Here is a 27022-nt window from a genome sequence, read left to right as displayed (position 1 = left end):
CAACTCATGGTGACCCCGTGTGTGCAGGGTAGAACTGCTGCATAGGGTTTTCAAGGCTGTGACCTTTCTGGAGATTGCCAGGCTTTTCTTCCGAGACACCTCTGAGGGGGTTCTAACTGCCAACCTTTTGGTTAGCGGTTGAGGACTAAACCATTTGCACCACCCAGACACTCCTAATATAGACTACATATTTTTTACTTAAAAAGTATACCATAACAACAAAAATATTAGGTATTTAGGAATAAAGCTCTACAGACAAACAGGCATGGCTAAGACTCAATTATTATAAAGTTGCCAAATCTCCCCAAATTTATTCATAGATTTACCTACCCATTGCCATCGAGTTGATTCTGACTCATAACAACCCTACAGGATAGAACAGAACTGCCCCATAGGGTTTCCAATGCTGTAATCTTTATAGAAACAGGCTGCCACATCTTTCTCCCGCAGAGTGGCTAGTGGGTTCGAACTGCCAATCTTCTAGCTAGCAGCTGAGTGCTTAACCACTGGTCCAACAGGGCTCCTACAGATTAAATGCAGTCCCCATAAAGCTCTAACAGACCCCGATAAGTTGTTCTTAAAGCATATACGGAGAAGCAAAAAGGTGAAAATAGCCAAGGTATTCATGAAGGTGGACACGGTGGAAAGATACGGCCCTATGGATAGCAAGACTGATTATAAAGTTATAATAATTAAAGTATATGTGTTGGCATGAAATAGAATGGAACATATGAAAATCTGATAGAGCACAGAGCTGAAACTACAGATCAGTGGGCAAGGACAGCCCTTCAACAAAAGGTACTGGGACAACTGGGTAGCTACTGGGGAAAAAAATCTAATTGTTCCCCTAACTCTACGGCATACGCAAAAAAAATTAATTTCAGATGAAGTACAGACTTAAATGTGAAAACGAAATATTACTATTTTAGAAGGAAACAATATCCTTATGACTTCAGGGTATAGAAGAAGTTCTTAAACAAAAAGCACAAGCCATAAGCAAAAGACTGATAAATGCAACTGCAATAAAATTTAGCTCTTCAGTTCACCAAAAGAGTGTAAAAACACAAGGCACTCACAGAGAGAGGGTATCTGCAACACATAAATCCCCAAAAAAGGGATTAATATTGAGAATATGAAAAGCATCCCTACCAATCAACAAGAAAAAGGCAAGCAATTAAACAGAAAAATCAGCAGAGGAGACGAAGAGAAATTTCACGTAAGAGGAAACAAGAATGGCCAAAAATGAAAAGATGCCCAACCTTATTACTAGTTAGAAAAATTCAAATTAAAAATGAGATACCATTTCACATCAAAAAAGATGGGCAACAATTCTACAATCTGCTATATCAAGTTTGAGAGCAATGGTTACTCTGAAACCCCACTAGTGGGAGTATAAATTAGATAAAAAATCATTTTGGAAGATAACGCCATTACCTATAAAGTCAAAGATGAGCTATCTCAAAACCCAACAATTGCAGTGCTAGATATACCCCATTAAACAAACTTGCATACATGCACAAGAAACAGGAACAAAAACAGCCTTTATTTATAATAGCAAAAACCTGGAAACAACTCCGAAGTCAATCAATGAATAGATAAGTTGTGGTATATTCACACCATGGAATACTACACACCAGTGAAAATGAATTAACTACAGTTAAAACCTTCAATATGGGTGGGTCTCAAAAAGAAAAACGTCAGCTGAAAAAAAGTCACAATGTGTACCAGAATACACATATAAGGATAGACATAGCAGCACTATTCAGAATAGCACAAACTACAAACAGCTCCAATATTCATTAGCACCAGCTGATGGTCCACTCATCATGGAATTACCTTCTCCACTTGGCTTCCAGAGCACCAGTTTCCTGGTTTTCTTCCAACCTCCCAGGACACTCTTCACCTCCCCTGACCTCTACTGGGAGGACCTAATGCTTTGTCGCTGAACCTTTTCTCTTTATCTAAACCCACTCACTTGGAGAGCTCATCCAGTCGCGTGGCTTGAAATATAATTTATAGGCTTATGATTCCATGTTTATATGTCTCCAGCCCAGATCTCTTCCCTGAACTGCACGGGTGGATCTCCACTGCCTTTCTGACATTTCCACTTGGATGTCTAACAGGCATCTCAAACTTCATATTGCCGAAACTGATTTCCTCATCTTCCACCCCAAATCTGCCCCATCTGCAGTTAACTCTCATCTCAGTTCAGCCAACTCCATCCTTTCAGCCGCTGAGGCCAAAAAACATGGAGTCATCCTTCAGCTCCTCTCTCTCACAACCATTATCTCCTTCTCTGTAAGCAAATCCTATTGCCTTTACTTTAATACTACTACATATCCAGAATCCAACCAGAATTCTCACCTCTCCATCACTACATCCTGGCCCAAGCCACCATCATTTGCAATAGCCTCCTGACTGGTCCTGGAATCCCTGCTCAGACCCATGCTCCTCACTACCCACTCCTCCACATTCTGTTTATCAGAGTGACCTTTAGAAAATGGAAACCAGTTTACCTCATTCCTTTGCTGGAAACTCTCCAACAGCTCCCCATCTAACTCAGAGAAGAAGCCAAGTACTTACGAAGGCTCTGCCTGACCGTCTCCCGCTCCCTCTATGCCTCATCGCTGTGCTCCTCATCAAGCCTCAGCTCTGGCCTCCTTGCAGCTCCTTAAGCAAGCCAACGTAACACCCACATTAGGGACTCAAGTGATTTAGTCCCTCACTTCCAGCGTACATTCTCAAAAGGTCCATCCCTATTCAAAATCCAGTTCCGGTTCTCCTTTATTTTTCTCCCTGGCACTTTTTCACCTTCTACTATGCTATGTAATTTACTTACTTGTTGATCTCCGCCTACTAAAAAAAAATTAACTATATGAAAGGCAGGATTTTTGTCTTGTTTATTATTCTATCTGCAGTGCTTGGCACATAGTAGGTGCTCAGTAAATAGTTGTTAAGTTAATGAGTGATTGAAGACATTTAAGTACTTAGAACTGTGCCTGGCCCAATAATTGGCTGCTATTATTACTTCCAAAAGGTTAATGTGATTGATAGGGGATTCACATATTAACTCATTGCTTATTTTCTGCTAGTTTGGAGGAGGAACAAGACAGCATACACCCACTTGCTAGTACTTCTTTGTTGGCAGCACTGTCCTCCACTTCAGATGGTTCTGTAGCAACACTGTCTTGACTGGGTTCCTTAACTCTTTCATCTGTGAGAAGACTGACGGCCTGGGTGATGTCACCATTACTAGCCTAAGAGGACAAAAAATAGAAATTTCAAAAGTGAAGCATCACAGAATTTAAAATAAATAATAAGTTAAAAGTCTGCTGATTATAACTCCTTACAACCCTGGTGACATACTGAATAAGTCTAGGCATAAGACTAAGGTAGAAGTTAGAAAAACAGGTAGTGTGGTAGAGGGTAGGAAGTCCAGTATGCTTGAGGCACACTTACTTGCAGCAAGGGAGATGTCATGCTCTGATCTTCCACAACATGCAAACAAGAAAGAAATTTTGCTTGAGATTTGTTCTCACTGCTTTTGAATACTATTCCTCCTGATTTCACAAAATAACTAAGGCTCAATGTGTAAAAACAGGGGTTGGCAATGAACACAGAGTTCCAAATGAAGTCACTGTCTTATCGTTAATAGAAGTTTTAAGAAATTACCATATTCTATGATAGTAACCATGTTTCTATTTGTTTTCAGCCTTTTTATCATGAAAAAGTTCTAACACATACACCAGTAATGTACAACAGAATGTATAATGGAGCCCTATGCACCCATCACTCAGCTTCAGCAATTATCACGTCACAGCCAATCCTGTTGTATCTCTACTGCCTACCTTCTCCCCAGATATTTTTGAACCAACTCCTCAGCATCTTATTATTTCATCAGTCAACATTTCAGAATGTATCTTTTTAAAATATAACCTACAACGCTATTATCATACCTTAAGAGTAACACAGCCTTTTAATATCAAATAACTTGTTCAAACTTCCCTGACTCAAATCTTTTCTAGTTTGTTGGTTTGAATCAGAATCCATATAAAGTCCATAAAATGCAATTGGTTGATATGTCTCTTAAATCTCTTAGACTATAGGGGGGTTCACCCCACCTCAGGTTTCCCCTCACCCATCCACACCTGTCCTTATAATTTACATGTTGAAGATACAGTTTTAAAGCTTCTGTCCCCTATACGCACTTTCATTTTGACATAAAACCAGTCTGAACTGACTTAGCTATAATATGGACTATCCTGAAGCGTGTTGAGTAATTGGGCTCTTGAAACCAACCTTCAAAGCTTCATGAAGAAAGGAAGGGTCCTGAATGCCTGTGACTTCTCTCAGTTGATTTAACAGCATTTGGCAGCTCTACATTTGAGAGACAAAAAAAAAAGCCACAGACACATGTCAGTCAGAAAACAAACCTGGATACATTTAAGGAGTAAGTAAAAGCATCTTGGATAAACAGGCCAGAAACTTGCATTTTTTTTACTCAAAAAAACCCGACAAGCTACACATAAACTAGGTATTGGCCATCGAACACATTCTGAAACGCCAAACCCAACACTCCTTTAAGAGTTTAGTCAGGGAAAATGCTTTTGGTGCTTATGAGAGAAACATGAGTAATCAGCAACACTACAAATAAATAAAACCCGTAAATGCGATATTCCACATCTCCAACGGACTGGTAAAGTGCCCCAGGTATTTCTTTCTCTGAACAGTGCTTAAGTAGGTCATATAAGGAGTCCAGGGAATTTGCGTGGATGTGGTGATGTGCTATTTTAAGCGTCACTACACATGCCATTTGTGTATGTCATTTTTCACTGACAATAACTTTCCAATCGTGTAGTTAACAAATGATACCACCACTGTCATTTTTAAAACTCTAGGCTTGATTGCTTAAAAGGAAATGTACAGCTAAAGCTAGAACTTTCTGAATTAGTAAATAAAATGTGTAATTCCCAAAGGAAGGAACTATGGAATATTTTCTTTTTATTAATCTGAATCATGGAAAAACCCATCTTGTTAATTTCTAGCTACCCCAAGATCAGTCTATAATCTCTTTTCAGTCCTAGAAGTCTTTGAGGGACCATTTTATCCTATTTTACAAAAAGACAAGAGTAAACGCAAAAATCTATTTATAAGTACAGCTCAATTTAAACAAGTGGTTGGCCCAACTTAAGGCACGATGACCTGTTACATGAACACTGTGACAAAATAGTTCAAAATTAATTCAGTGAAAAGAAATCTAACTTATACCATTCTAAAGTTATCCTAAAATTAAGTCCTGCTTCAAAATCTGATGTTTCACCACATCAGTAAAATCCCCATTAATTATCTTTAAGTTAGTGATATGTCTCAGACACAGTCTACACTTCCTGCCAGATGTAACAGAAACCGTATCTTATGTTCTTCAACAGCTGAGGGCATGCAACGCTTCAAGTATCACTCAACTGGAAATAACTTAGGAGAAACTGGCACAAATGGAAACATCCTCGTGCAGTTCTCAGAAATGCGTCAGCAGGCTTTCTGTTCTCGTCACAGGCGACAGTCACAGGCTAGACACGGAACCCTACCCTGCCGAGACGAGCAGTCTCAGAGGCTGAGTCCTGTTACAGGCAGTCACTGCCTGTCCACTGGGAGGGTGGTTATCAAACTAAAAAGTGTCCAGATTTAGCCTCAGCCAGAGCTGAAAAGACACGCAGTGACTCTTAGAAAAGTAAAGCATTTGACATTTTTTCCCCAAATGAGTTCTAATTCCATTCAATTTTATTGTGCAAAAGTATGCAAATCCTTAAACGTGGCTGAAATAGCAAATATGTCCCTATACATACTACACAATAAAAAATATTATTTTAAGTGTGCGAATCTGTGTATCTCAATCACACAAAATTTTCAAAAAGACCACAGTCAGTATGCCCAAAAACTGGTGAAATATAGTTGCTATTGTTAGGTGCCAACTAGAAGGTTATAACTCAGAGTGACCTTTGCACAAAAACCTAGACATGACCTGATCCTGTGCCATCCTCACCATCGTTGTTATGCTTCAGCCCTTCATTGCAGCCACGGTGTCAATCCATCTCGTTGACAGTCTTCCTTTTTCTTGCTGACCCTCTACTCTACTAGGCATGGTATCCTTCTCTAGGGACTGGTCCCTCCTGGTAACAAGTCTAAAGTACATGAAAGGAAGTCTCACCATCCTTGTTTCTAATGAGCCCTCTGGCTGCACTTCTTCCAAGACAGATTTGTTCGTTCTTCTGCCAGTCCATGGTATATTCAATATTTGCCAACATCGTAATTCAAGGGCATCAATTTTTCTTTGGTCTTCCTTATTCACTGTCCAGCTTTCATGTGCGTATGAGGTGATTGAAAATACCAGGGCTTGGGTCAGGCAGCCTTAGTCCTCAAAGTGCCATCTTTGCTTTTTAACACTTAAAGTGGTCTTTTGCAGCAGATTTGCCCAATGCAATGTGTCACTTGATTTCCTGACTGCTGCTTCCATGGGTGTTGATTGTGGATCTAAGTAAAATGAAATCCTTGACAACTTCAGTCTTCTCTCCCTTTATCATGATGTTGCTTATTGGCCCTGTTGCGAGGAATTTAGTTTTCTTTATGTTGAGGTGTAATCCGTATTGAAGGCTGCGGTCTTTGATCTTCATCAGGAAGTGCTTCAAGTCCTCTTCACTTTCAGCAAGCAAGGTTGTGTCATCTGCATATTGTAACATCCAATCTTGATGCCCTGTTCTTCTTCATACAGTCTAGCTTCTTGGATTATTTGCTCAACACACAGACTGAATAGGTATGGTGAAAGGATACAACCTTGATGCACACCTTTCCTGACTTTAAAACATACAGTATCCCTTGTTCTGTTTGAACGACTGCTTCTTGGTCTAAGGACAGTTTCCACATGAGCACAATTAACTGTTCTGGAACTCCCATTCTTCACCATGTTGTCCATAATATGTTATGGTTCACATAGTTGAATGCCTTTGCATAGTCAATAAAACACAGGTAAACATCTTTTTGGTGTTCTCTGCTTTCAGCCAGGACCCATCTGACATCAGCAATGATATCTCTTCTTTCATACCCTCTTCTTAGTCTGGCTTGAATTTCTGGCAGTTCGCTGTCCAGGAACTGCTGCAACCGCTTTTGACCAATCTTCAGCAAAATTTTACTTGTGTATGATGTTAATGATACTGTTTGATAATGGGGGGGGCGGGGAATAAGTAGATGGAACAATGGAACAGATAAATCTTCACTTCAAATTACTCTGTATGATGTTGTGTGCCGTCAAGTCATTCCGACTCACGGTGATCCTATAGGACCAAGCAGAACTGCCCCATAAGATTTCCTAGGCTGTAATGTTTATGGAAGCCTGGTGGCTCAGTGGTTAAGCACTCGGCTGCTATTGAAAAGTCAGTGGTTTGAACCCACCAGCTGCTCCACAGGACAAAGTTGTGCCAGTTTGCTTCCATAAAGATTACAGCCTTGGAAACCCAATGGAACAGTTCTATTCTGTCCTATAGTGTCACTATGTGTCAGAATCAACTCAAAGTCAACTTCTTCTTTTTTTTTTAATCTTTACAGGAGCAGACCACCAGGTCTTTTTTGTAGCGGAGCCACTGGGTAGGTTCGAACCAATGACCTTTCAGTTAGCAGCTGAGTGCCTAACCGTTGCCAACACCAGGGTTCCTTTACTCTCTGTATAAACCAATTCTAACCATACCAAATCCATTGCCATTGAGTCCATTCCAACTCATATTGACCCCACAGGACAGAGAAGAACTATCCCTTATGGCTTCTGAAACTATAAATCTTTACGGGAGCAGACTGCCACATCTTTCTCCCACAGAGTGGCTGGTGGGTTCAAACCACTGACCTTTCGGTTACCAGCTGAGCACTTAACCACTGTGCCACCAGCACTTTTATTCTGTGTATAGTGATCAGCATTTAAGATTCACAGAAAATAATCCCAGGGATCGGGGAGCCAAGGTGGCACACTAGTCAGATGCAATACACAGTCCCTCTAGAGCAAAGACCCCAAAAAAACTGATAAAACAGATACAGATGTTAATGCTAGAACCCTGAGGATCAAATGAAGGGGTAAAGAATTAGATTGAACACCAAATGGAAGAAGAAACTGACTGAAAATGTCGAACAAGAAAGGACAGAGCAGAGGTGCCTAGCCAACTGGACTAGCACAATGGAGACATCTTAAGATGAAGACAGTGGCGGACCTGGGTGAGGAGCACAGGAAGCAACCTCGTGGAATTACCATCAGGACACACTGAAACTGAGAAGACACACCCAAAGTGAAACAAAGAAAACAGCGGCACACACCCCCATCCCTGCAGCTCAGACCACCAGGGACTATAGTATCAGCACCCCCCCTTTCTTTTTTTCTTCTTTCTCACCCCCTCTCTGCCACCGCCCATCTTCCCCTCCCACCCAAGCAAGCCGAGAGCCCGCAGGCAGATTCAACGCGGCTTCAGCTGCCCACTCAGCCTTTCCAGCCGTCTGAGCGAGCCAAGCACCAGCAGGCAGCTCCAGCGTAGCATTGGGTCCCCCCAACCCCACCTTTCCCACCCATCTGAGTCAAGCATGGCAGGCTGCTCTGGGCAGACTCTGCAGCCTGACCCTCATTTTCCACCTGCTCAATCACACACAGGAGCTAGTCCATCCGTTACCCACCCCTTTCCCCCCACACTAGGCAAGTACCAGCGACCATGTGCCCGAGTGCTTACATGCCTACCACACACCTTCCTCTCCTCTTCCGTTAGGGGAGGCAACCGCAGTCCAGTGGCGCCTTCTACTCCCTTCAGTCACCTGTGAGGCCCAAAGACCAGCAGCACACCTTCCCCACAGAGCAATCTAGTTGACAGGGCACACCCTCCCACCAGGCACCCACGGATGGATGGCATCTCCCCTATCTTGCCCCCAACATCGTCTCCCCTCTATAACAAGAGGCTTGAGGCCACTCCAACCACCTCTGCCCAGGATCATAGGTGAGAGTTTCATTTCACCTACCAAGTGACTGGTAACCTGGGAACCCTCGCCCAGAAGACCCAGCAACGGACACTGAGCGTACACAATACTCAACCCAGTGGCCAGTGAGAACGTTCCCTGCACCCACACCCAGCTGACCGGCCAGACAGACACATCTCAACAGAAATGGCCAGTTATATGCTTAGATGCCCCACACCAGTGAACAGAGGACTGCAATCGCACACCCAGTCACTGCCCCACCCTCCCAGAGACAGGAGGTGAGAGCTCCAGTGTGCTCAGACTAGACAGGAGAGTAGCACACACACCCTGCCTACCTGGATATATCAAAACAAAACAAACAACTAGGATACAGCAAAAGTATATACAAGAAATATGATATCACCTTGATGCCATGGAGACAACAGGTAATATCAAATCACATAAAGAAGCAGGTCAAGATGGTTCCAGCAAGTGACCAATATAAAGAACTAGAAAACCTTCTGGAGGAAGAAATGGTAATGGAACTACCTGAAAAGAAATTCAAAAGACTAATATAGAGGGGTGTCCAGGAGAGAGAAAAAAAAAAAAACACAGATAAAACCAAGGAAAACACAGACTAAACACAATAGAATTCATGAAAACAATAAAACGACAAACAGTTAGAAACCACACAAAAACAGCAAATGGAAATCCAAAAGTTTAACAATAAATTTTCAGAAATAGACAATATAATAGAAGGATACAGGAGCAGGATTGAATTATTGGAAGACAGACTCAGTGAAACTGAGGAGAAATCCCTTGACACTAATTTGCTCGAAGAAAAATCAGAAAAAAAGCATGAGGAAAGCCTAAGAGTTCTGTGGGACAGTCTCGAGAGGAAAAATCTGTGTGTGATTGGAGTTCCATAACAGGAGGAGGAAATGGAAAACACAGAGAAAATTGTTTAAGATTTGCTAAAACCCCCTTACATCATGGAAGACAAGAAGACATGCATCCAAGAAGCTCCACAAACCCCTTACGGGATAGACCACAAAAGAAAATCACTAAGACATATCATAATCAAATTTGCCAAAACCAAAGACAAAGAAAAATTCCTGAGAACAGCTTGGGAAAAATGAAGTGTCATCTACAAAGGGAAACCAAATAAGACTAAGCTCTGATTACTTGGCAAAAACCATGCAGGCAAGAAGGCAATGGGATGACATACATAAAACTTTGAGAGGAAAAAAAAAAAACAAAAAAAACTGCCAGCCAAGAATTATATATATCCAGCAAAATTGTCTCTCAAATACGATGGCGAAATTAGGACATTTTCAGATGAACATTTTCAGATGAAAAACCAGACCAAATTTACAAGAAATATTAAAGGGAGTCCTTCACATAGAGAACCAACAATATCACACAACAACCTAAGATTAGGACACAGATCAGCATCAGCCAGACACCAACCCAGATAAAGAATTTTCAAAAATAAAACAAAGCTAAAAGACTGAAAACAGGGAACCAGAGATGTTAATCTTTAATGATAACAATGTCAAAACAAAAAAGGAGGGAATAAATGGTGTATAGAACTTCCATATAGAGAGGAAGCCAAGGTGATATCAAGAAATAAAAGGCTGTTTTAAACGTAGAAAGACAACGGTAAATTTCAAGGTAACCACAAAGAAAGTTAACAAACCTATCCATCAAAATGAAAAAGAAAAACAAAGTCTCAATATTCACAAAATCAACAACGCAAGTAATGAAAAGAAAGCCCACGAGCAAAAAGAAATCAGTGCAGAAAATTAGGTAGAACAAAGAAATCTTCAATACCACACACATGCACACACACAAAACCATACAACAATATGACAGCAGTAAACACATGCCTATTGACACTCAACACTGAATGTAAATGGCTTAAATGCACAAGCAAAGAGACAGAGAGTGGCAGAATGGATTAAAAAAAACATGACCCATACCCCACCAATATGCTGTCTACAAGAGAAACACTTTAGACACAAAGACATTAATAAACTAAAACTCAAAGGATGGAAAAAAATATATCAAGCAAACATAACCAAAACAGCAGGATTGGCATTATTAATCTGATAAAGTAGACTTTAAGGCAAAACCCACTATAAAAGATAAAGAAGGACATTATATGATAATTAAAGTATCAATCCACAAAGAGGACACAACCATAATAAATCATACACACCCAATGACAGGGCTCCAAAATACATAAAACCAACTTTAACAGCAATGAAGAGAGAAATGACAGGTCCACAACAATAGTAAGAGCCTTCAACATCACTTTCGGTGAAGGCAAGAACTAGAAACAAACTCAACAAAGATACAGAAGATCTAATTGCTACCATCAACCACCTTGACCTCACAGACATATACAGAACACTCCACCCAACAGCAGCAAAGTAAATGTTCTTTTCCAGTGCACATGGAACACTCTCCAGAATAGACCACATTTTAGTCCACAATGCAAGCCTCAACAAAATCCAAAATACTGAAATAATACAAAGCACTTTCTCTGATCACAACGTTATAAAAGTTGGAATCAGTAACAGGAAGAGCAAGAAAAAAAAATCAAATACATGGAAACTGAGTAACACCTTACTTAAAAACCAATGGGTAATAGAAGAAATCAAGGATGAAAGAAAAATTCCTAGAATCATATAAGAATGAAAATGCATCTTATCAAAACTCTGGGACACAGCAAAAGCAGTGTTCAGAGGACAATTAGTAATAAATGCAGACATCAAAAAAAGAACAGGACAAAATCAAAACATTAGCCCTACAAGTCGAACAAAGAGAAAAAGAACAGTGAAAGAAGACCAGAGTTGCCAGAAGAAAGGAAATGATAAAGATTAGAGGGGAAATAAATGAAATAGAGAGCAGAAAAACTATACAAAGAATCAACGAGACCAGAAATTGATTCTTTGAAAGGATCAACAAATCTTTGGCCAAAGTGACAAATGAAAATCAGGAGAGGAAGCAAATAACCTGAATAAGACATGAGATAAGTGACATTAAAACAGAACCAACTGAAAAGGATCATAACAGAATACTATGAAAAACTGTACTCCCAACGTATTTGAAAACCTAGAGGAAATGACACATTTCTAGAAACAAACTACCTACCTAAACTAACAAAACTGAGGTAGAAAAACTGAACAGACCCACAAAAAAGAGATTGAAGAGGTAATTAAAAAAAAAACAAAAACAAAAAACCTCCCAACAAAAAGAAGCCATAGCCTGGACAGCTCCACTGGAGAATTCTACCAAACATTCAGAGAAGGGCTCACACCAGTACTACTCAAACTATTTCAGATCATAGAAAAGAGAGTAAATAAAACTAAGCCTGCGCTACTCCGCAAAAAACAGGCTGGCGAGAAGATAATGGGACAACATATGAAAAGCCTTGAAGGAAAAAAATTGCTAGCCAAGGATTATACCTGGCAAAACTATCTCTCAAATATGATGGTGAAATTAGTGCATTTCCAGATAAACAGATGTTTAGGGAATTTGTAAAAACCAAACCAAAATTACAAGAAATACTAAAGTGAGTCCTCCAGTTAGAAAACCAGTAACATCAGATAACAACCCAAGACAAGAATACAGGACAGAAAAACCAGATATCGACCTGGATAGGAAAGTCACAAAAATAAATCAGAGCTAAAACATTAAAAATAGGCAAACAGAGACGTCAATACATAAAAGATAACAACATTAAAACAACAACAAAAAAAAACCCCAAAAACCAAACCCAGTGCTGTCAAGTTGATTCCAACTCATAGAGACCCTAAAGGACAGAGTAGATCTGCCCCATAGAGTTTCCAAGGAGCGCCTGGCAGATGCAAACTGCTGACCCTTTGGTTAGCAGCCACAGCACTTAACCACTAGGCCACCAGGGTTTCCAAAACGAAAAAGAGAGACTAAATAATATAGTCATAGATCTTTCATAAAGCAATATAAAGAAATAAAAGACTGGTTTAAACTTAGAAAAATAAGAGTAAAAACTAAGGTTAACCACAAAGGAAACCAACAATCCCACACATCAAAATAAAAAACATAAAGGCTCAGCAACTACAAAATCAACAATGAAAACACGCTAAGAAAAATGACTCAGCACACAAAATTAAGTGGAACAAAGAAACTGTCAACAACACAACACAAAAATACATCAAAATGACAGCACTAAACTCTTAACTATCAATAACTACGCCAAATGAAAACAGACTAAATGCACCAACAGAGAGACAGAGAGTGGCAGGATGGATTATAAAACACGATTCATCTACATGCTGCCTACAAGAGACACACCTTAGACTTAAACACACAAACTAAAACTCAAAGGATTGAAAAAAATACATCAAGCAAACAACAATCAAAAAAGAGGAGTGGCAGTATTAATCTCTGACAAAATAGACTAGAGCAAAATCCACCACAAAGGATAAGGAAGGACACTATATAATGATCAAAGGGTCACTATACCAGGAGAACATAACCATAATACATATTTACAAACCCAATGACAGGGCTCCAAATACATAAAATAAACTCTAACGGCACTGAAAAGAGAAAGAGAAAGCTCCACAATAATAGTAGGAGACCTCAACACACCACTTTCAGTGAAGAACAGATCCAGAAAAAAGCTCAAGTAAGACATGGAACATCTGAAGTCACAATCACCCAACCTGATCTCATACACATATACAGAACACTCCACCCAACAGCAGCCAAATATGTTTTCTTTTCCAACTTGCTTGGAACATTCTCCAGAACAGACCACATATTAGGCCACAATGGAGGCTTTAAAAGAATTCAAAGAATCAAAATATTACAAAGCATCTTTTCTGACATAAAGCCATAAAAGTAGAAATCAATAACAGAAAAAGCAAGGGAAAAAAACCAAACACATGGAAACTGAACAACACTTTGCTCAAGAGCTACTGGGTTATAGAAGAAATTAAGGACAGAAAAAAGAAATCCACAGAATCAAATGAAAATGAAAACACATCATATGATGACCTTTGGGACACAGTAAAAGCACAGCACTCAGAAATCACTTTACAGGAATAAACGCACACATCCAAAAAGAAAGACCAAAATCAAAACATTAACCCTACAACTTCAACAAACAGAAAGAAAGCAAAAAAAAAAGCCCTCAGGCATCAGAAGAATGCAAATGAAAATTAGAGCAGAATTAAATGAAATAGAGAACAGAAAAACAATTGAAAGAGTTAACAAGACCAAAAGCTGGTTCTTTGAAAAGATCAACAAAATCAATAAACCACTGGCCAAACTGACAAAATAAAAACAGGAGGGGAAGCAAATAACCTGAATAAGAAATGAAATGGGTGATATCACAACTGAATTAAAAGAATCACAACAGAGTACTATGAAAAACTGCACTCCAACAAATTTGAAAACCTAGAGGAAATGGACACATTTCTCGAAACACGCTACCTACCTAAACTAACACAAACAGAGGCAGGAAAAACTAAATAAACCTATAACAAAAGAAGAGATTGAAAAGGTAACTAAAACACTCCCAACAACAACAACAAAAATCCCTGGCCCTGACACCTTCACTGCAGAGTTCTACCAACTTCCAAAGAAGAGTTAACACTACTACAACTAAAGGTATTTCAGAGCATAGGAAAGGACGGAATACTCCCAAACTCATTCTATGAAGCCAGCATAACCCTGATACCAAAACCAGGTAAAGACACCACAGAAAAAAGAAAATTACAGACTAATATTCCTCATGAACTTAGATGCAAAAATCCTCAACAAAATTCTAGCCAATAGAATTCAACAACATATCAAAAAAATAATTCACCATGACCAAGTGGGATTCATACCAGGTATGCAGGTATGGCTCAACATTAGATCAATGTAACTCATCACATAAATAAAGCAAAACACAAGAACCACATGATCTTATCAACTGATGCACATGATCTTATCAACTGATGCAAAAAGACATTTGACAGAGCACAACACTCATTCATGATAAAAACTCTCAGCAAAATAGGAATAGAAGGAAAATTCCTCAACATAATAAAGGGCATTTATGCAAAGCCAGGAAACCCTGGTGGAGTAACGGTTAAGCACTACAGCTGCTAACCAAAGGGTCGGCAGTTCGAATACACCAGGCGCTCCTTGGAAACTCTATGGGGCAGTTCTACACTGTTCTATAGGGTCGCTATGAGTCAGAATCAACTCAACGGCACACGGCTTTGTTTTTTTTTTTTATACAAAGCCAACAACCAACATCATCCTAAATGGACAGAGTCTAAAAGCATTCCCCTTTAGAATGGGAACCAGACAAGGATGCACTTTATCACCACTCTTTGCTGGTGGTCCTAGCCAGAGCGATTAGGCTAGATAAAAAAAGGGCATCCAAATTGTTTAAGAAGAAGTAAAAGTGTTCCCATTTGCAGATGATTTATACACAGAAAACCCTAATGAATCCACAAAAAAACTACTGGAACATTATAATACAAGAGTTCAGCAAATTCTCAGGATACAAGGTAAACATACAAAAATCAGCTGGATTCCTCTACACCAACAAAGAGAACATCGAAGACGAAATCGCCAAACAGTACCATTTACAATAGCCCCCCAAAAGATAAAATACTTAGGAATAAATCTAACCAGAGATGTAGAAAACCTATACAAGGAAAACTACAAGACACTACTTCACGAATCAAAAAAGACCTAAGTAGAAAAACATATTTTGTTCATGGATAGGAAGACTCAACATTGTAAAAATGTCAATTCTACCCAAACTGATCTACAGGTACAATTCAATCTCAATCCAAATTCCAACAGCATTTTTTTTAACGAGATGGAGAAACAAATTACCAATTTTATAGGAAAAGTGAAGAGGCCCCAGATAAATAAAGATTACTGAAGAACAAAGTTGGAGGCCTCACACTACCTGATTTTAGAACCTATTATACTGTCATAGTAGTCAAAACAGCTTGGTCCTGGTACAAGAGATACGTAGACCAATGGAACAGAACGGAGAATCCAGACGTAAATTCATCCACCTACATAAAAAAGTATATGAGCAGCTGGGAAATCCTGGTGGCATAGTGGTTAAGTGCAAAAGCTGCTAACCCAAGGTTAGCAGTTCAAATCCACCAGGTGCTCCTTGGAAACTCCATGGGGCAGTTCTACTCTGTCCTATAGGGTCACTATGAGTCGGAATCAACTCAACGGCAATGGTTTTTTTTTTTTTTTTTTGAAATGAGCAGCTGATATTTGACAAAGGTCCAAAGTCCCTTAAATGGGGAAAAGACAGTCTCTTTAACAAATGGTGCTGGCATAACTGGATATCCATCTGCACAAAAATGAAACAAGACCTACAGCTCAAATCATGCACAAAAACTAACTCAAAATGGATAAAAAACCTAAACATAAAATCTACAACAATAAAGATCATGAAAGAAAAGACAGGGACAACACTAGGAACCCTAATACATGGTATAAACAGAATACAAAACATTACCAACAATGCACAAACACCAGAACAGAAACTAGATAACTGGGAGCTCCTAAAAATCAAACACTTATGCCCATCCAAAGACTTCACCAAGAGTAAAAAGACAACCTAAGGACTGGGAAAAAAATTTTGTTTACAACAAATTTGATCGGCATCTTATCTCTAAAATCTACAAGATACTGTGAAACCTCAACAACAAAAAGACAAATAACCCAATTAAAAAATGGGCAAAGGATATGAAAAGGTGCTTCACCAAAGGCAACATTCAGGTGGCTAACAGATACATGAGGAAACGCTCACGATCATTAGCCATTACAGAAATGCAAATCAAAACTGCAATGAGATACCATCTCATCCCAACAAGGCTAGCATTAATCCAAAAAACACATAATAATAAATGTTGGAGAGGTTGTGGAGAGACTGCAACACTTATATTCTGCCGGTGGGAATGTATAATGGTACAACTACTTTGGAAATGGATTTGGCGCTTCCTTAAAAAGCTAGAAATAGAATAAAAAAAAAAAATTAGAAGTACCACATAATTCAGCAATCCCACTCCTTGGAATACATCCTAGAGAAATAAGAGCCATCACACAGTTAGATACATGCACACACATGTTCACTGCAGCACTGTTCACAATAGCAAAAAGACGGAAACAACGTAGGTGCCCCTCAATGGATGAATGGATAAACAAATTATGGTATATTCACACAACGGAATAAGTATTAAGAACAATGATGAATCTGTGAAACATCCCACAGCATGGATGAACCTGGAAGGTATTATGCTGACAGAAAGTGGTCAGTTGCAAAAGGATGAAATATTGTATGAGATCACTATAATAAGAACTCGAGAAAAAGTTTAAACAAAGAAGAAACATTCTTTGACGGTCACGAGGTGGGGAGGGAAGGAGAGGGATATTCACGAACTAGATGGTAAACATGAATTATCTTAGGTGAAGGGAAGGAAACACACAATACAGGGGAAGTCAGTACAACTGGACTAAAGCAAAAGCTAAGAAGCTTCCTGAATACAACCAAACACCTCAAGGAACAGAGTAGCAGGGGCAGATGTCTGGGGACCATGGTTTCAGGGTACATCTAGGTCAACTGGCGTAACAAAATTTTTTAACAAAATGTTCTGCATCCCAATTGTGGCGCCTGGGGTCCTAAATGCCAACAAGCGGCCATCTAAGATACATCAATTGGTCTCAGCCCACCTGGAGCAAAGGCAAAGGAAGAAGACCAAGGTCACACGACAACTAAGAACCCAAGAGACAGAAAGGGCCACATGAACCAGAGACCTACCTTATTCTGAGACCAGAAGAACTAGTTGGTGCCCGGCCACAATCGATGTCTGCCCTGTCAGGGAGCACAACAGACAACTCCTGAGGGAGCAGGAGACCAATGGGATACAGACCCCAAATTCTCATGAAAAGACCATACCTAATGGTATGATTGCGACTAGAGGAATCCCAGAGACAATGCTCCCCAGAACTTCTGACGGCACAGGACAGGAACCATCCCCGAAGACAAATCATCAGGCATGAAAAGGACTGGTCAGTGGGGGGGAGAGAGATGCTGATGAAGAGTGAGCTAATTAACTCAGGTGGACACTGGAGAGTGTGTTGGCAACTCTTGACTGGAGGGGGGATGGGAAGATAGAGAGAGAGGGAAGATGGCAAAATTGGCACGAAACGAGAGACTGTAAGGGCTGACTCAATAGGGTGAGAACAAGTGGGAGAAGTGAGTAAGATGTATGTAAACCTACATGTGACAGACTGATTGGAATGGTAAATGTTCACTTGAAGCTTAATAAAAAAAAAAAAAATGTTCTGCATCCCACTTTGGTAAGTGGCATCTGGGGTCTTAAAAGCTAGTGAGTGGCCATCTAAGATGCATCAATTAGTCCAACCCACCTGGAGCAAAGGAGAATGAACAACACCAAAGACACAAGGAAAATATTAGCCCAAGAGGCAAAAGGGGCAACATAAACCCCAGATTCCATCAGCCTGAGACCAGAAGAACTAGATGGTGCCCAGCTACCACCAATGACTGCCCTGACAGGGAATACAACAGAGTCCCTGATGGAGCAGGAGAAAAGTGGTATGCAGATCTCAAATTCTAATAAAAAGACCAGACTTAATGACCTGACTGAGACTGGGGAACCCCAGAAGACATGGCCCTCTGACTCTGTTAATCTAGAACTAAAACCATTCCTGAAGCCAGCTCTTCAGACAAAGATTAGAGTGGACTGTAAGACATAAAACGATACTTGTGAAGAGTGTGCCTCTTACTTCAAGTAGATACACAAGACTAAATGAGCAGCTCCTTCCGGGAGGTGAGATGAGAAGGCAGAAAGGGACAGGAGCTGGTTGAATGGACATAGGAAATCCAGGGTGGAAAGGAGAAGTGTGCTGACATATTATACGGATAGAAGCTGGGGTCCTATAACAACGTGTATATAAATTTTTGTATGAGAAACTAACTGGAGCTGTAAACTTTCACTTAAAGTAAAATAAAAATAAAAAAGAAGTAGTACTGGCGTTTGTTCAGAGTTGATGAAAAAGTCTGGAAATGGTGATGGTTGCACAACATGGTTTGAGTGTAATTAATATCACTGAACTGTACCCTTAAAAATAGCTAAAATGGCCACTTTTAAGTATATATTTTATAATAATTTTTTTTAAAAAGTCAAAGATAGCTATTAAAAGTTTAAACAACGAATTTCACAAGGATTAAACTATGCTATTGACACACATATACAACTGCTATTAACAAGACATACATAGCACGAATATAAGTATATGCCTGGGTTTGGGTGGGTTATGCCAATATACTTATCATATATATGATGTATGATAAGTTCTTAACAGCATCCACACCCAAATCCTAACAAGTAACAAGTACTATACACTAAATGTTAATTTTACAGTAACACACAAACTAAACTCATTAGTATTCTACTGCAATACTGACTCAGGGTTTCTCTTGAACTTCACAGAAGCTGATTTATTAACTTCATCCAAAACTACATTGCTTTATTTAAAGTACATGGTCAAGTTGAGACAAGCCAAAACCTGTACTCCAGTCACAATGAAGTAACAGGCAAGAGCCAACAGATTTGCATTTCCTTAGCTATATTCATATTGTTGTCATAAAACAAAAGTACTCCCAGAGGCAGTGAAGAAAGATTGACACACAAAACCTCCAGAAAGAAGGAACTCAAGCTTTCCAACCTCAGCTGCACTGTGGTTTGGTGAGATGCAGTTGGCTTCTCAGGACTGAGATTGTCTAAAGCAAAGACAGTAACTCACTTCACAATACACAATGAACAGGATCATTCAGACAATAAAACCATTAAGCAATCAAGTTTTCGTAACAAACGATAATTGGCCTAATCCTACTGCATTTAAATTAAAACTCTCTTTGCTTGAATAAGACAAATTTGTGAGATTACTAATTAAGGAAGAGTTTTCTCTTTAAAACACCCAATTTAGCACCGTGACAAGGAGCTTTCTAGATTATTCCATTTCTTCAAACAAGGATGCTATTTTCATTATTCTGATGTACATACTTCCTGGTTTCAGTTGTCTATTCTTATGAGGGCATTTCTAAATTTAAAACTAAATAAATAATTGATAAACGGTCCTTTCATTTACTCCACTGAACTACCAAAGCGTGCCTCCAAAACTCCTTCCAAAGTTAAAGATTTGGCTTTCCAATTTTAAAATAAAATTAAAAGTATGCAAGGAAAGCAAAAGAATAAGTAGGAGTCAAAGAATATGCATAGCTGCAACTCCAGAAACCTAGACTGGACAACGGGGTTTTAACACACCATCTGAGATTGTCACTAAACTTCCCCGTCCCCACAAAACAAGGAATGACCCACAAAAAACCTGTTTTTTTTCCAGTTTTTCTTCCAGCAACAACTCCATGTTCGTCCAATTTACTCATGAAGGAGAAACCTAAAGCAGCACAAGCATATGACTCTCTAAAAATGACAAACAGCAGCTTTTTGTGGATATAATTAAATCTCCTGAGATGGGCTATTTGACCATTTTTTTAATGATGCAAAAAGTAGCTACATGATGACATTGTTTGTTTATCAACTGGGTTAAAGATTTTAAAAAGCATTAAACAGTTTTTAAATTTCACTAATATTATATGGTGTACAGGGGTTTAAATTGAAGCTTACAAGAAAAGAAAATAAGGAATTAAATTCTTACTTTTAATTTTTTTCACCTCTTTTTCTCACATGCACAGAGTAAGAAATTGCGACTGCACAAAAAGAGATGAAATGAAGGGAAATCTTCCCTTCCTTCTACCTCAGTTCCATTTCTCAAGAGTAAGCACTAGGAATGGAAACCCTGGTGGCATAGTGGTTAAAAGCTATGGCTCTTAACCAAAAGGCCAGCAGTTTGAATCCACCAGGCAACCCCTGGAAACCCTATGGGGCAGTCTACTCTGTCCTATTGGGTCACTACGTGCTGGCATCAACTCGATGGCAATGGGTTTGGTTTTCTTTGGAATTATTATTAACAGCTTTTTTAAATGTATCTTTCCAGAAATTTTCTATGCACCTGATATCTTTTTTATGCTAAACAAAATGTCTGGCACCTTGCTTTTTTCTTACTTTAGAATACGTTAAGAAAATATTTTTTTCATTTCTTTGAATAAATGCCCCAATCAAATGTGTGAAAACTGAGGCTGGAATGCCTATACAATAAGGATATACGGAATGTACCTCCAAAAATTAAGGAAAATACCATTTTTAGCAATAAATTGCTAAGGTTAATTGAGAAACTAGGACGATATCAGAAAAAAAATAAACCAAATGGTTGTACTTGTAGTTTCAGAAATCTAACAACAGTAAAATTTTAAGTTATTATTAGGTGGGAGGTGTGTAGTTTCTATTTTTGATAAATAATTGAGATCAAAGAGGTGACACAGAATTGGATTATTAAGGGTTCTAAATGTCCAAATGAATTTAGACTTGACCTGATGAACAGTGTAAAGTCAGTGCAGGTTCCTCAGCAGGGAGGGGACAAGAGGAAAAAAGTTACTTCAAGAGGATTAACTGCTGATTCAAAATGGGACTAGACTAGGGAAAGAAAGCTCAATTATGAGTTACAGGGCTATTGAAAAACTCAAGTGTGATGAGAGCTAGGATGAGTAGGAGAAATGGTAAGGTAGGACATATTCTAAACATCTCAAAGAATGAAGAGATAAAAAACTTAGTTACATATTTGAAAATGGATGCCTAAGAAAGTACTATTGCCAATGACAAAAACAGAAATCAGTAAGAAAATCAATGTAATATGCTACATTAATAGAACCAAGGAAAATGATCACATGATCATCTCAATTGACGCACAAAAAGTATTTCACATAACCCAACACCTTTTCACGAGAAAAACAAGCAGAAAAGTAGGAATAGAAAGCAACTTCCTCAACACGACAAAGGGCATTTACGAGAAACCCACAGCTAATATCAGACTCAATGGAGAAAAAGTGAAAGAAAGCTTTCTCCCTAAGATTAAAAATAAGACAAGGATGCCCACTTTCATCACTGCTATCTAACACTGTTCTGGAAGTTACAGTCAGACCAATTAGACAAGAAAAAGGAGTAACAGGCATCCAAATTGAAAAGGAAGAAGTAAGACTAACTCTAGTTGAAGATGACATGATCCTATGTATAGAAAATCTCCAAGAATCCACAAAAAAAGCTACTAGAGTTAATAAGCTAATTCAACAAAGTTGCACAATACAAGATCAATGCACAAAAATCAGTTGTGTTTCTATGCATCAGTAATGAACAATCTGAAAAGGAAATTAAGAAAACAAGTGCATTTACAATTGCATCCAAAAAGCAAAATACCTAGGAGTAAATTTAACCGAGGGGGTGAAAAACTTATACACTGAAGCTACAAAACAGTGCTGAAAAAGTGAAAGCTTAAATAAATAGCAAGACATTCTGTGTTCCTGGACTGGAAGACTAAATATTGTTAGGATAGCAATTGTACCTAAAGTGATCTACAAAGTCAATGTAATCTCTATCAAAATTCCAACCGCCTTTTTGGCAGAAATGGAAAAGCCCATCCTCAGATTCATATGGAATTGCAAGGGGCCCCAAATAGCTAAAGCCATCTTGAATAAAAAGAAAATCATTGGAGGACACACACTTCCAAATTTCCAAAGTTACAGTAATCACAACACTGTGGTGCTGCCACAAGGACAGACAATGGACCAAGGGAACAGAAATGAGAGTCCAGAAATAAAGCCATACATCTACAGTCAACTGATTTTTGACAAGGATGTCAAGACCATCTGAAGGGGAAACAGTCCAACAAATAGTCCTGGAATAACTGGATATCCACATGCCAAAGAATGAAGTTAGACCCTTAACTGACACCATATACAAAAATTAATGCAAAATGGATTAACAACCTAAATATAAGAGTTAAAACTATAAAATTCTTAAAAGAAACACAGAAGTAAATCTTCACGACCTTGTATCTGGCAATGAATTCTTAGGTATGATACCAACAACACAGGCAACAAGAAAGAAAAAATAAACTGGACTTCATCAAAACTAAAAACTTTTGTGCATAAAAGGACATTATCAAAAAGACATTGTAATGAATGGGAGAAAATCTTTGCAAATCATACATAAGGGTCTAGTATTCTGATTATATATACACACACACACATATATATATATAACTCTTGCAACAACCGCACCCTAAGTTAAAAATGTGCAAAGGAATTAAATAGACATTTTTCCAAAGATTCCAAACAAATGGTCATTAAGCACATGAAGAGATGTTCAACATCAGTGATCATTACCACTGCCCTGGAGTGGATTCCAGCTCACAGACACTAACCAGGGAAATGCAAATCAAAACCACAACGAGATACATTTCACATCCATTAGGAAGGCTACAGGAGCCCTGGTGAGGCAGTGGTTGAGCACTCAGCTGCTAAGTGAAAGGTCACCAGTTCAAACCCACCAGCTGCTCTGCAGGAGAAAGATGTGGCAGTCTGCTTCTGTAGATTTTCAGCCTTGGAAACCCTATGGGGCAGTTCTACCCTGTCCTACAGGGTCGCTATGAGTTGGAATTGCCTAGACAGTAGTGGGTTTAGTCTTGGTGGCGATTTCAAGCCACCGACAAGAGGTCACGGGGTGTGGGGCTGGGGAGAGATGTACACCATCAGCTGGAGAGCCAGTATAAGCTGGCTCCAGCACACTCAAGTTTCTGTACTTCTAACAAGCTCCTACGTGATATGGATAGTCAGTCCTTGAGTAGTAAGGCTGCAGAACACAGGGAAAGTGTCTGGGGGTTAGGGTAGGACAAATAAGTGAGGTAACTGAGGACAGTGAGGACAGATATCATCCACAGGATTTCTCAATATGGGAACTATTGACATTTTGGACTGGATAATTTCTTTGTTGAGGGGTGCTACTACCCTGTAAATCATAGGGTGTTTAGCAGTATTCCTGGCTTCTACCCACAAGATGCCACTAGCACCCATCCTCCAGGAGTCACAATCAAGAAGGTCTCCAAATCAGAGACCAAACCCATTGCCACAGAGGCAATTCCTACTCATAGCGACCCCATAGGACAGAGTAGAACTGGACCACAGGATTTCCAAGGAGTGGCTTGTGGATTCAAACTGTCCATGTTTTGGTTAGCAGCTAAGCTCTTAACCACTGCACCACCAGGGCTCCAAACACTGGCAAATGTCTTCTCGAGGGCAAAATCATTCCTGGATGATAAACACTGATCTACATTTATCTCCAAAAAATGAAGGTGGCCAGGGAAGGAAGGGTATCTCTTCCACTGAGATAGGAGAAAAGATGAGACGGGAAACTAGATATCAGCAACCTCAGTCAAACAGAAAGGGAAATTATCTATTTAGAAAGAGGGCAGAGAGGCTCAGAAGTTTAAAGCATCTGGAAAAGAGTTCTACGTAAGGCATTAAGACAGTAATGAAAAGGTTCTGACCCAGGACAATGGGTCTCTCAACAAAGAAAGAAGACCAGGGATAGCTTGGGCTGTTCAGAGTCAGAATTACCTGGGTTCAGCCTTAGCCAAATCATCTAACGAGTATAAACCTCCTCAACGGAAAACGTCACCGAGCTGTAAGTTCTGCAATAACATACATGTAATTCTGACCACGGGATCTGGTAGAGTGCATGATCAATTAATGTTGGCTTTTATTGCTCTCATCGGAAACCCTGGTGGCGTAGTGGTTAAGTGCTACGGCTGCTAAGCAAAGGGTTGGCAGTTCGAATCCGCCAGGCGCTCCTTGGGAACTCTATGGGGCAGTTCTACTCTGTCCTACAGGGTCGCTATGAGTCGGAATCGACTCGACGGCACTGTGTTTGGTTTTTGGTATTACTCTCACCAGAGTCCCTGGGTTTTACCAACGGTTAACATGCTTGGTTGTTAATTGAAGGGTTGGAAGTTCAAGTCCACTCAGAAGCACCTCAGAAGAAAGTTCTGATAATCTGTTTTTGAAAAATCAGCAACTGAAAACCCTATGGAGCGCAGCTTTACTCCGACACACGTGGGGCTGCCCGGAGTAGGACCTGGCTCAGCGGAGGCGGATGGCTGTGGAGCGCAGCTTTACTCCGACACACGTGGGGCTGCCCTGAGTAGGACCCGGCTCAGCGCAGGCGGATGGCTGTGGAGCGCAGCTTTACTCCGACACACGTGGGGCTGCCCGGAGTAGGACCCGGCTCAGCGGAGGCGGATGGCTGTGGAGCGCAGCTTTACTCCGACACACGTGGGGCTGCCCGGAGTAGGACCCGGCTCAGCGCAGGCGGATGGCTGTGGAGCGCAGCTTTACTCCGACACACGTGGGGCTGCCCTGAGTAGGACCCGGCTCAGCGGAGGCGGATGGCTGTGGAGCGCAGCTTTACTCCGACACACGTGGGGCTGCCCGGAGTAGGACCCGGCTCAGCGCAGGCGGATGGCTGTGGAGCGCAGCTTTACTCCGACACACGTGGGGCTGCCCTGAGTAGGACCCGGCTCAGCGCAGGCGGATGGCTGTGGAGCGCAGCTTTACTCCGACACACGTGGGGCTGCCCGGAGTAGGACCCGGCTCAGCGGAGGCGGATGGCTGTGGAGCGCAGCTTTACTCCAACACACGTGGGGCTGCCCTGAGTAGGACCCGGCTCAGCGGAGGCGGATGGCTGTGGAGCGCAGCTTTACTCCGACACACGTGGGGCTGCCCGGAGTAGGACCCGGCTCAGCGGAGGCGGATGGCTGTGGAGCGCAGCTTTACTCCGACACACGTGGGGCTGCCCTGAGTAGGACCCGGCTCAGCGGAGGCGGATGGCTGTGGAGCGCAGCTTTACTCCGACACACGTGGGGCTGCCCTGAGTAGGACCCGGCTCAGCGGAGGCGGATGGCTGTGGAGCGCAGCTTTACTCCGACACACGTGGGGCTGCCCGGAGTAGGACCCGGCTCAGCGGAGGCGGATGGCTGTGGAGCGCAGCTTTACTCCGACACACGTGGGGCTGCCCTGAGTAGGACCCGGCTCAGCGGAGGCGGATGGCTGTGGAGCGCAGCTTTACTCCGACACACGTGGGGCTGCCCTGAGTAGGACCCGGCTCAGCGGAGGCGGATGGCTGTGGAGCGCAGCTTTACTCCGACACACGTGGGGCTGCCCGGAGTAGGACCCGGCTCAGCGCAGGCGGATGGCTGTGGAGCGCAGCTTTACTCCGACACACGTGGGGCTGCCCGGAGTAGGACCCGGCTCAGCGCAGGCGGATGGCTGTGGAGCGCAGCTTTACTCCGACACACGTGGGGCTGCCCGGAGTAGGACCCGGCTCAGCGGAGGCGGATGGCTGTGGAGCGCAGCTTTACTCCGACACACGTGGGGCTGCCCGGAGTAGGACCCGGCTCAGCGCAGGCGGATGGCTGTGGAGCGCAGCTTTACTCCGACACACGTGGGGCTGCCCGGAGTAGGACCCGGCTCAGCGGAGGCGGATGGCTGTGGAGCGCAGCTTTACTCCAACACACGTGGGGCTGCCCTGAGTAGGACCCGGCTCAGCGGAGGCGGATGGCTGTGGAGCGCAGCTTTACTCCGACACACGTGGGGCTGCCCGGAGTAGGACCCGGCTCAGCGGAGGCGGATGGCTGTGGAGCGCAGCTTTACTCCGACACACGTGGGGCTGCCCTGAGTAGGACCCGGCTCAGCGGAGGCGGATGGCTGTGGAGCGCAGCTTTACTCCGACACACGTGGGGCTGCCCTGAGTAGGACCCGGCTCAGCGGAGGCGGATGGCTGTGGAGCGCAGCTTTACTCCGACACACGTGGGGCTGCCCTGAGTAGGACCCGGCTCAGCGGAGGCGGATGGCTGTGGAGCGCAGCTTTACTCCGACACACGTGGGGCTGCCCGGAGTAGGACCCGGCTCAGCGGAGGCGGATGGCTGTGGAGCGCAGCTTTACTCCGACACACGTGGGGCTGCCCTGAGTAGGACCCGGCTCAGCGGAGGCGGATG

General features: G+C 41.5%; 1 protein-coding gene across 15 annotated transcripts in view; it reads right to left on the bottom strand.

Moving 5' to 3' along the window:
* The window catches only part of USP28 (ubiquitin specific peptidase 28), an 86876-nt gene that overhangs the window by 52756 nt on the left and 7098 nt on the right, over nt 1-27022 (bottom strand). For 7 of the 15 annotated variants that reach the window (XM_064269056.1, XM_064269048.1, XM_064269044.1 and 4 more), the window contains 3 exons: nt 4300-4377; nt 3460-3483; nt 3125-3257 (listed from right to left, as the gene is read on the bottom strand). In XM_064269056.1, the coding sequence (XP_064125126.1) occupies nt 3125-3257; nt 3460-3483; nt 4300-4377 (235 nt within the window). Of the gene's footprint in view, nt 1-3124; nt 3258-3459; nt 3489-4299; nt 4378-27022 lie in introns of all 15 variants that reach the window. The other 8 variants (XM_064269059.1, XM_064269046.1, XM_064269047.1 and 5 more) reach the window with 2 other exon arrangements.

The sequence above is a fragment of the Loxodonta africana genome, chromosome 15, assembly GCF_030014295.1.
Source record: "Loxodonta africana isolate mLoxAfr1 chromosome 15, mLoxAfr1.hap2, whole genome shotgun sequence".
NCBI lineage: Eukaryota > Metazoa > Chordata > Mammalia > Proboscidea > Elephantidae > Loxodonta > Loxodonta africana.
The sequence above is the reverse complement of the archived record's forward strand: the minus strand, read 5'-3'. Positions and strand labels throughout refer to the sequence as shown.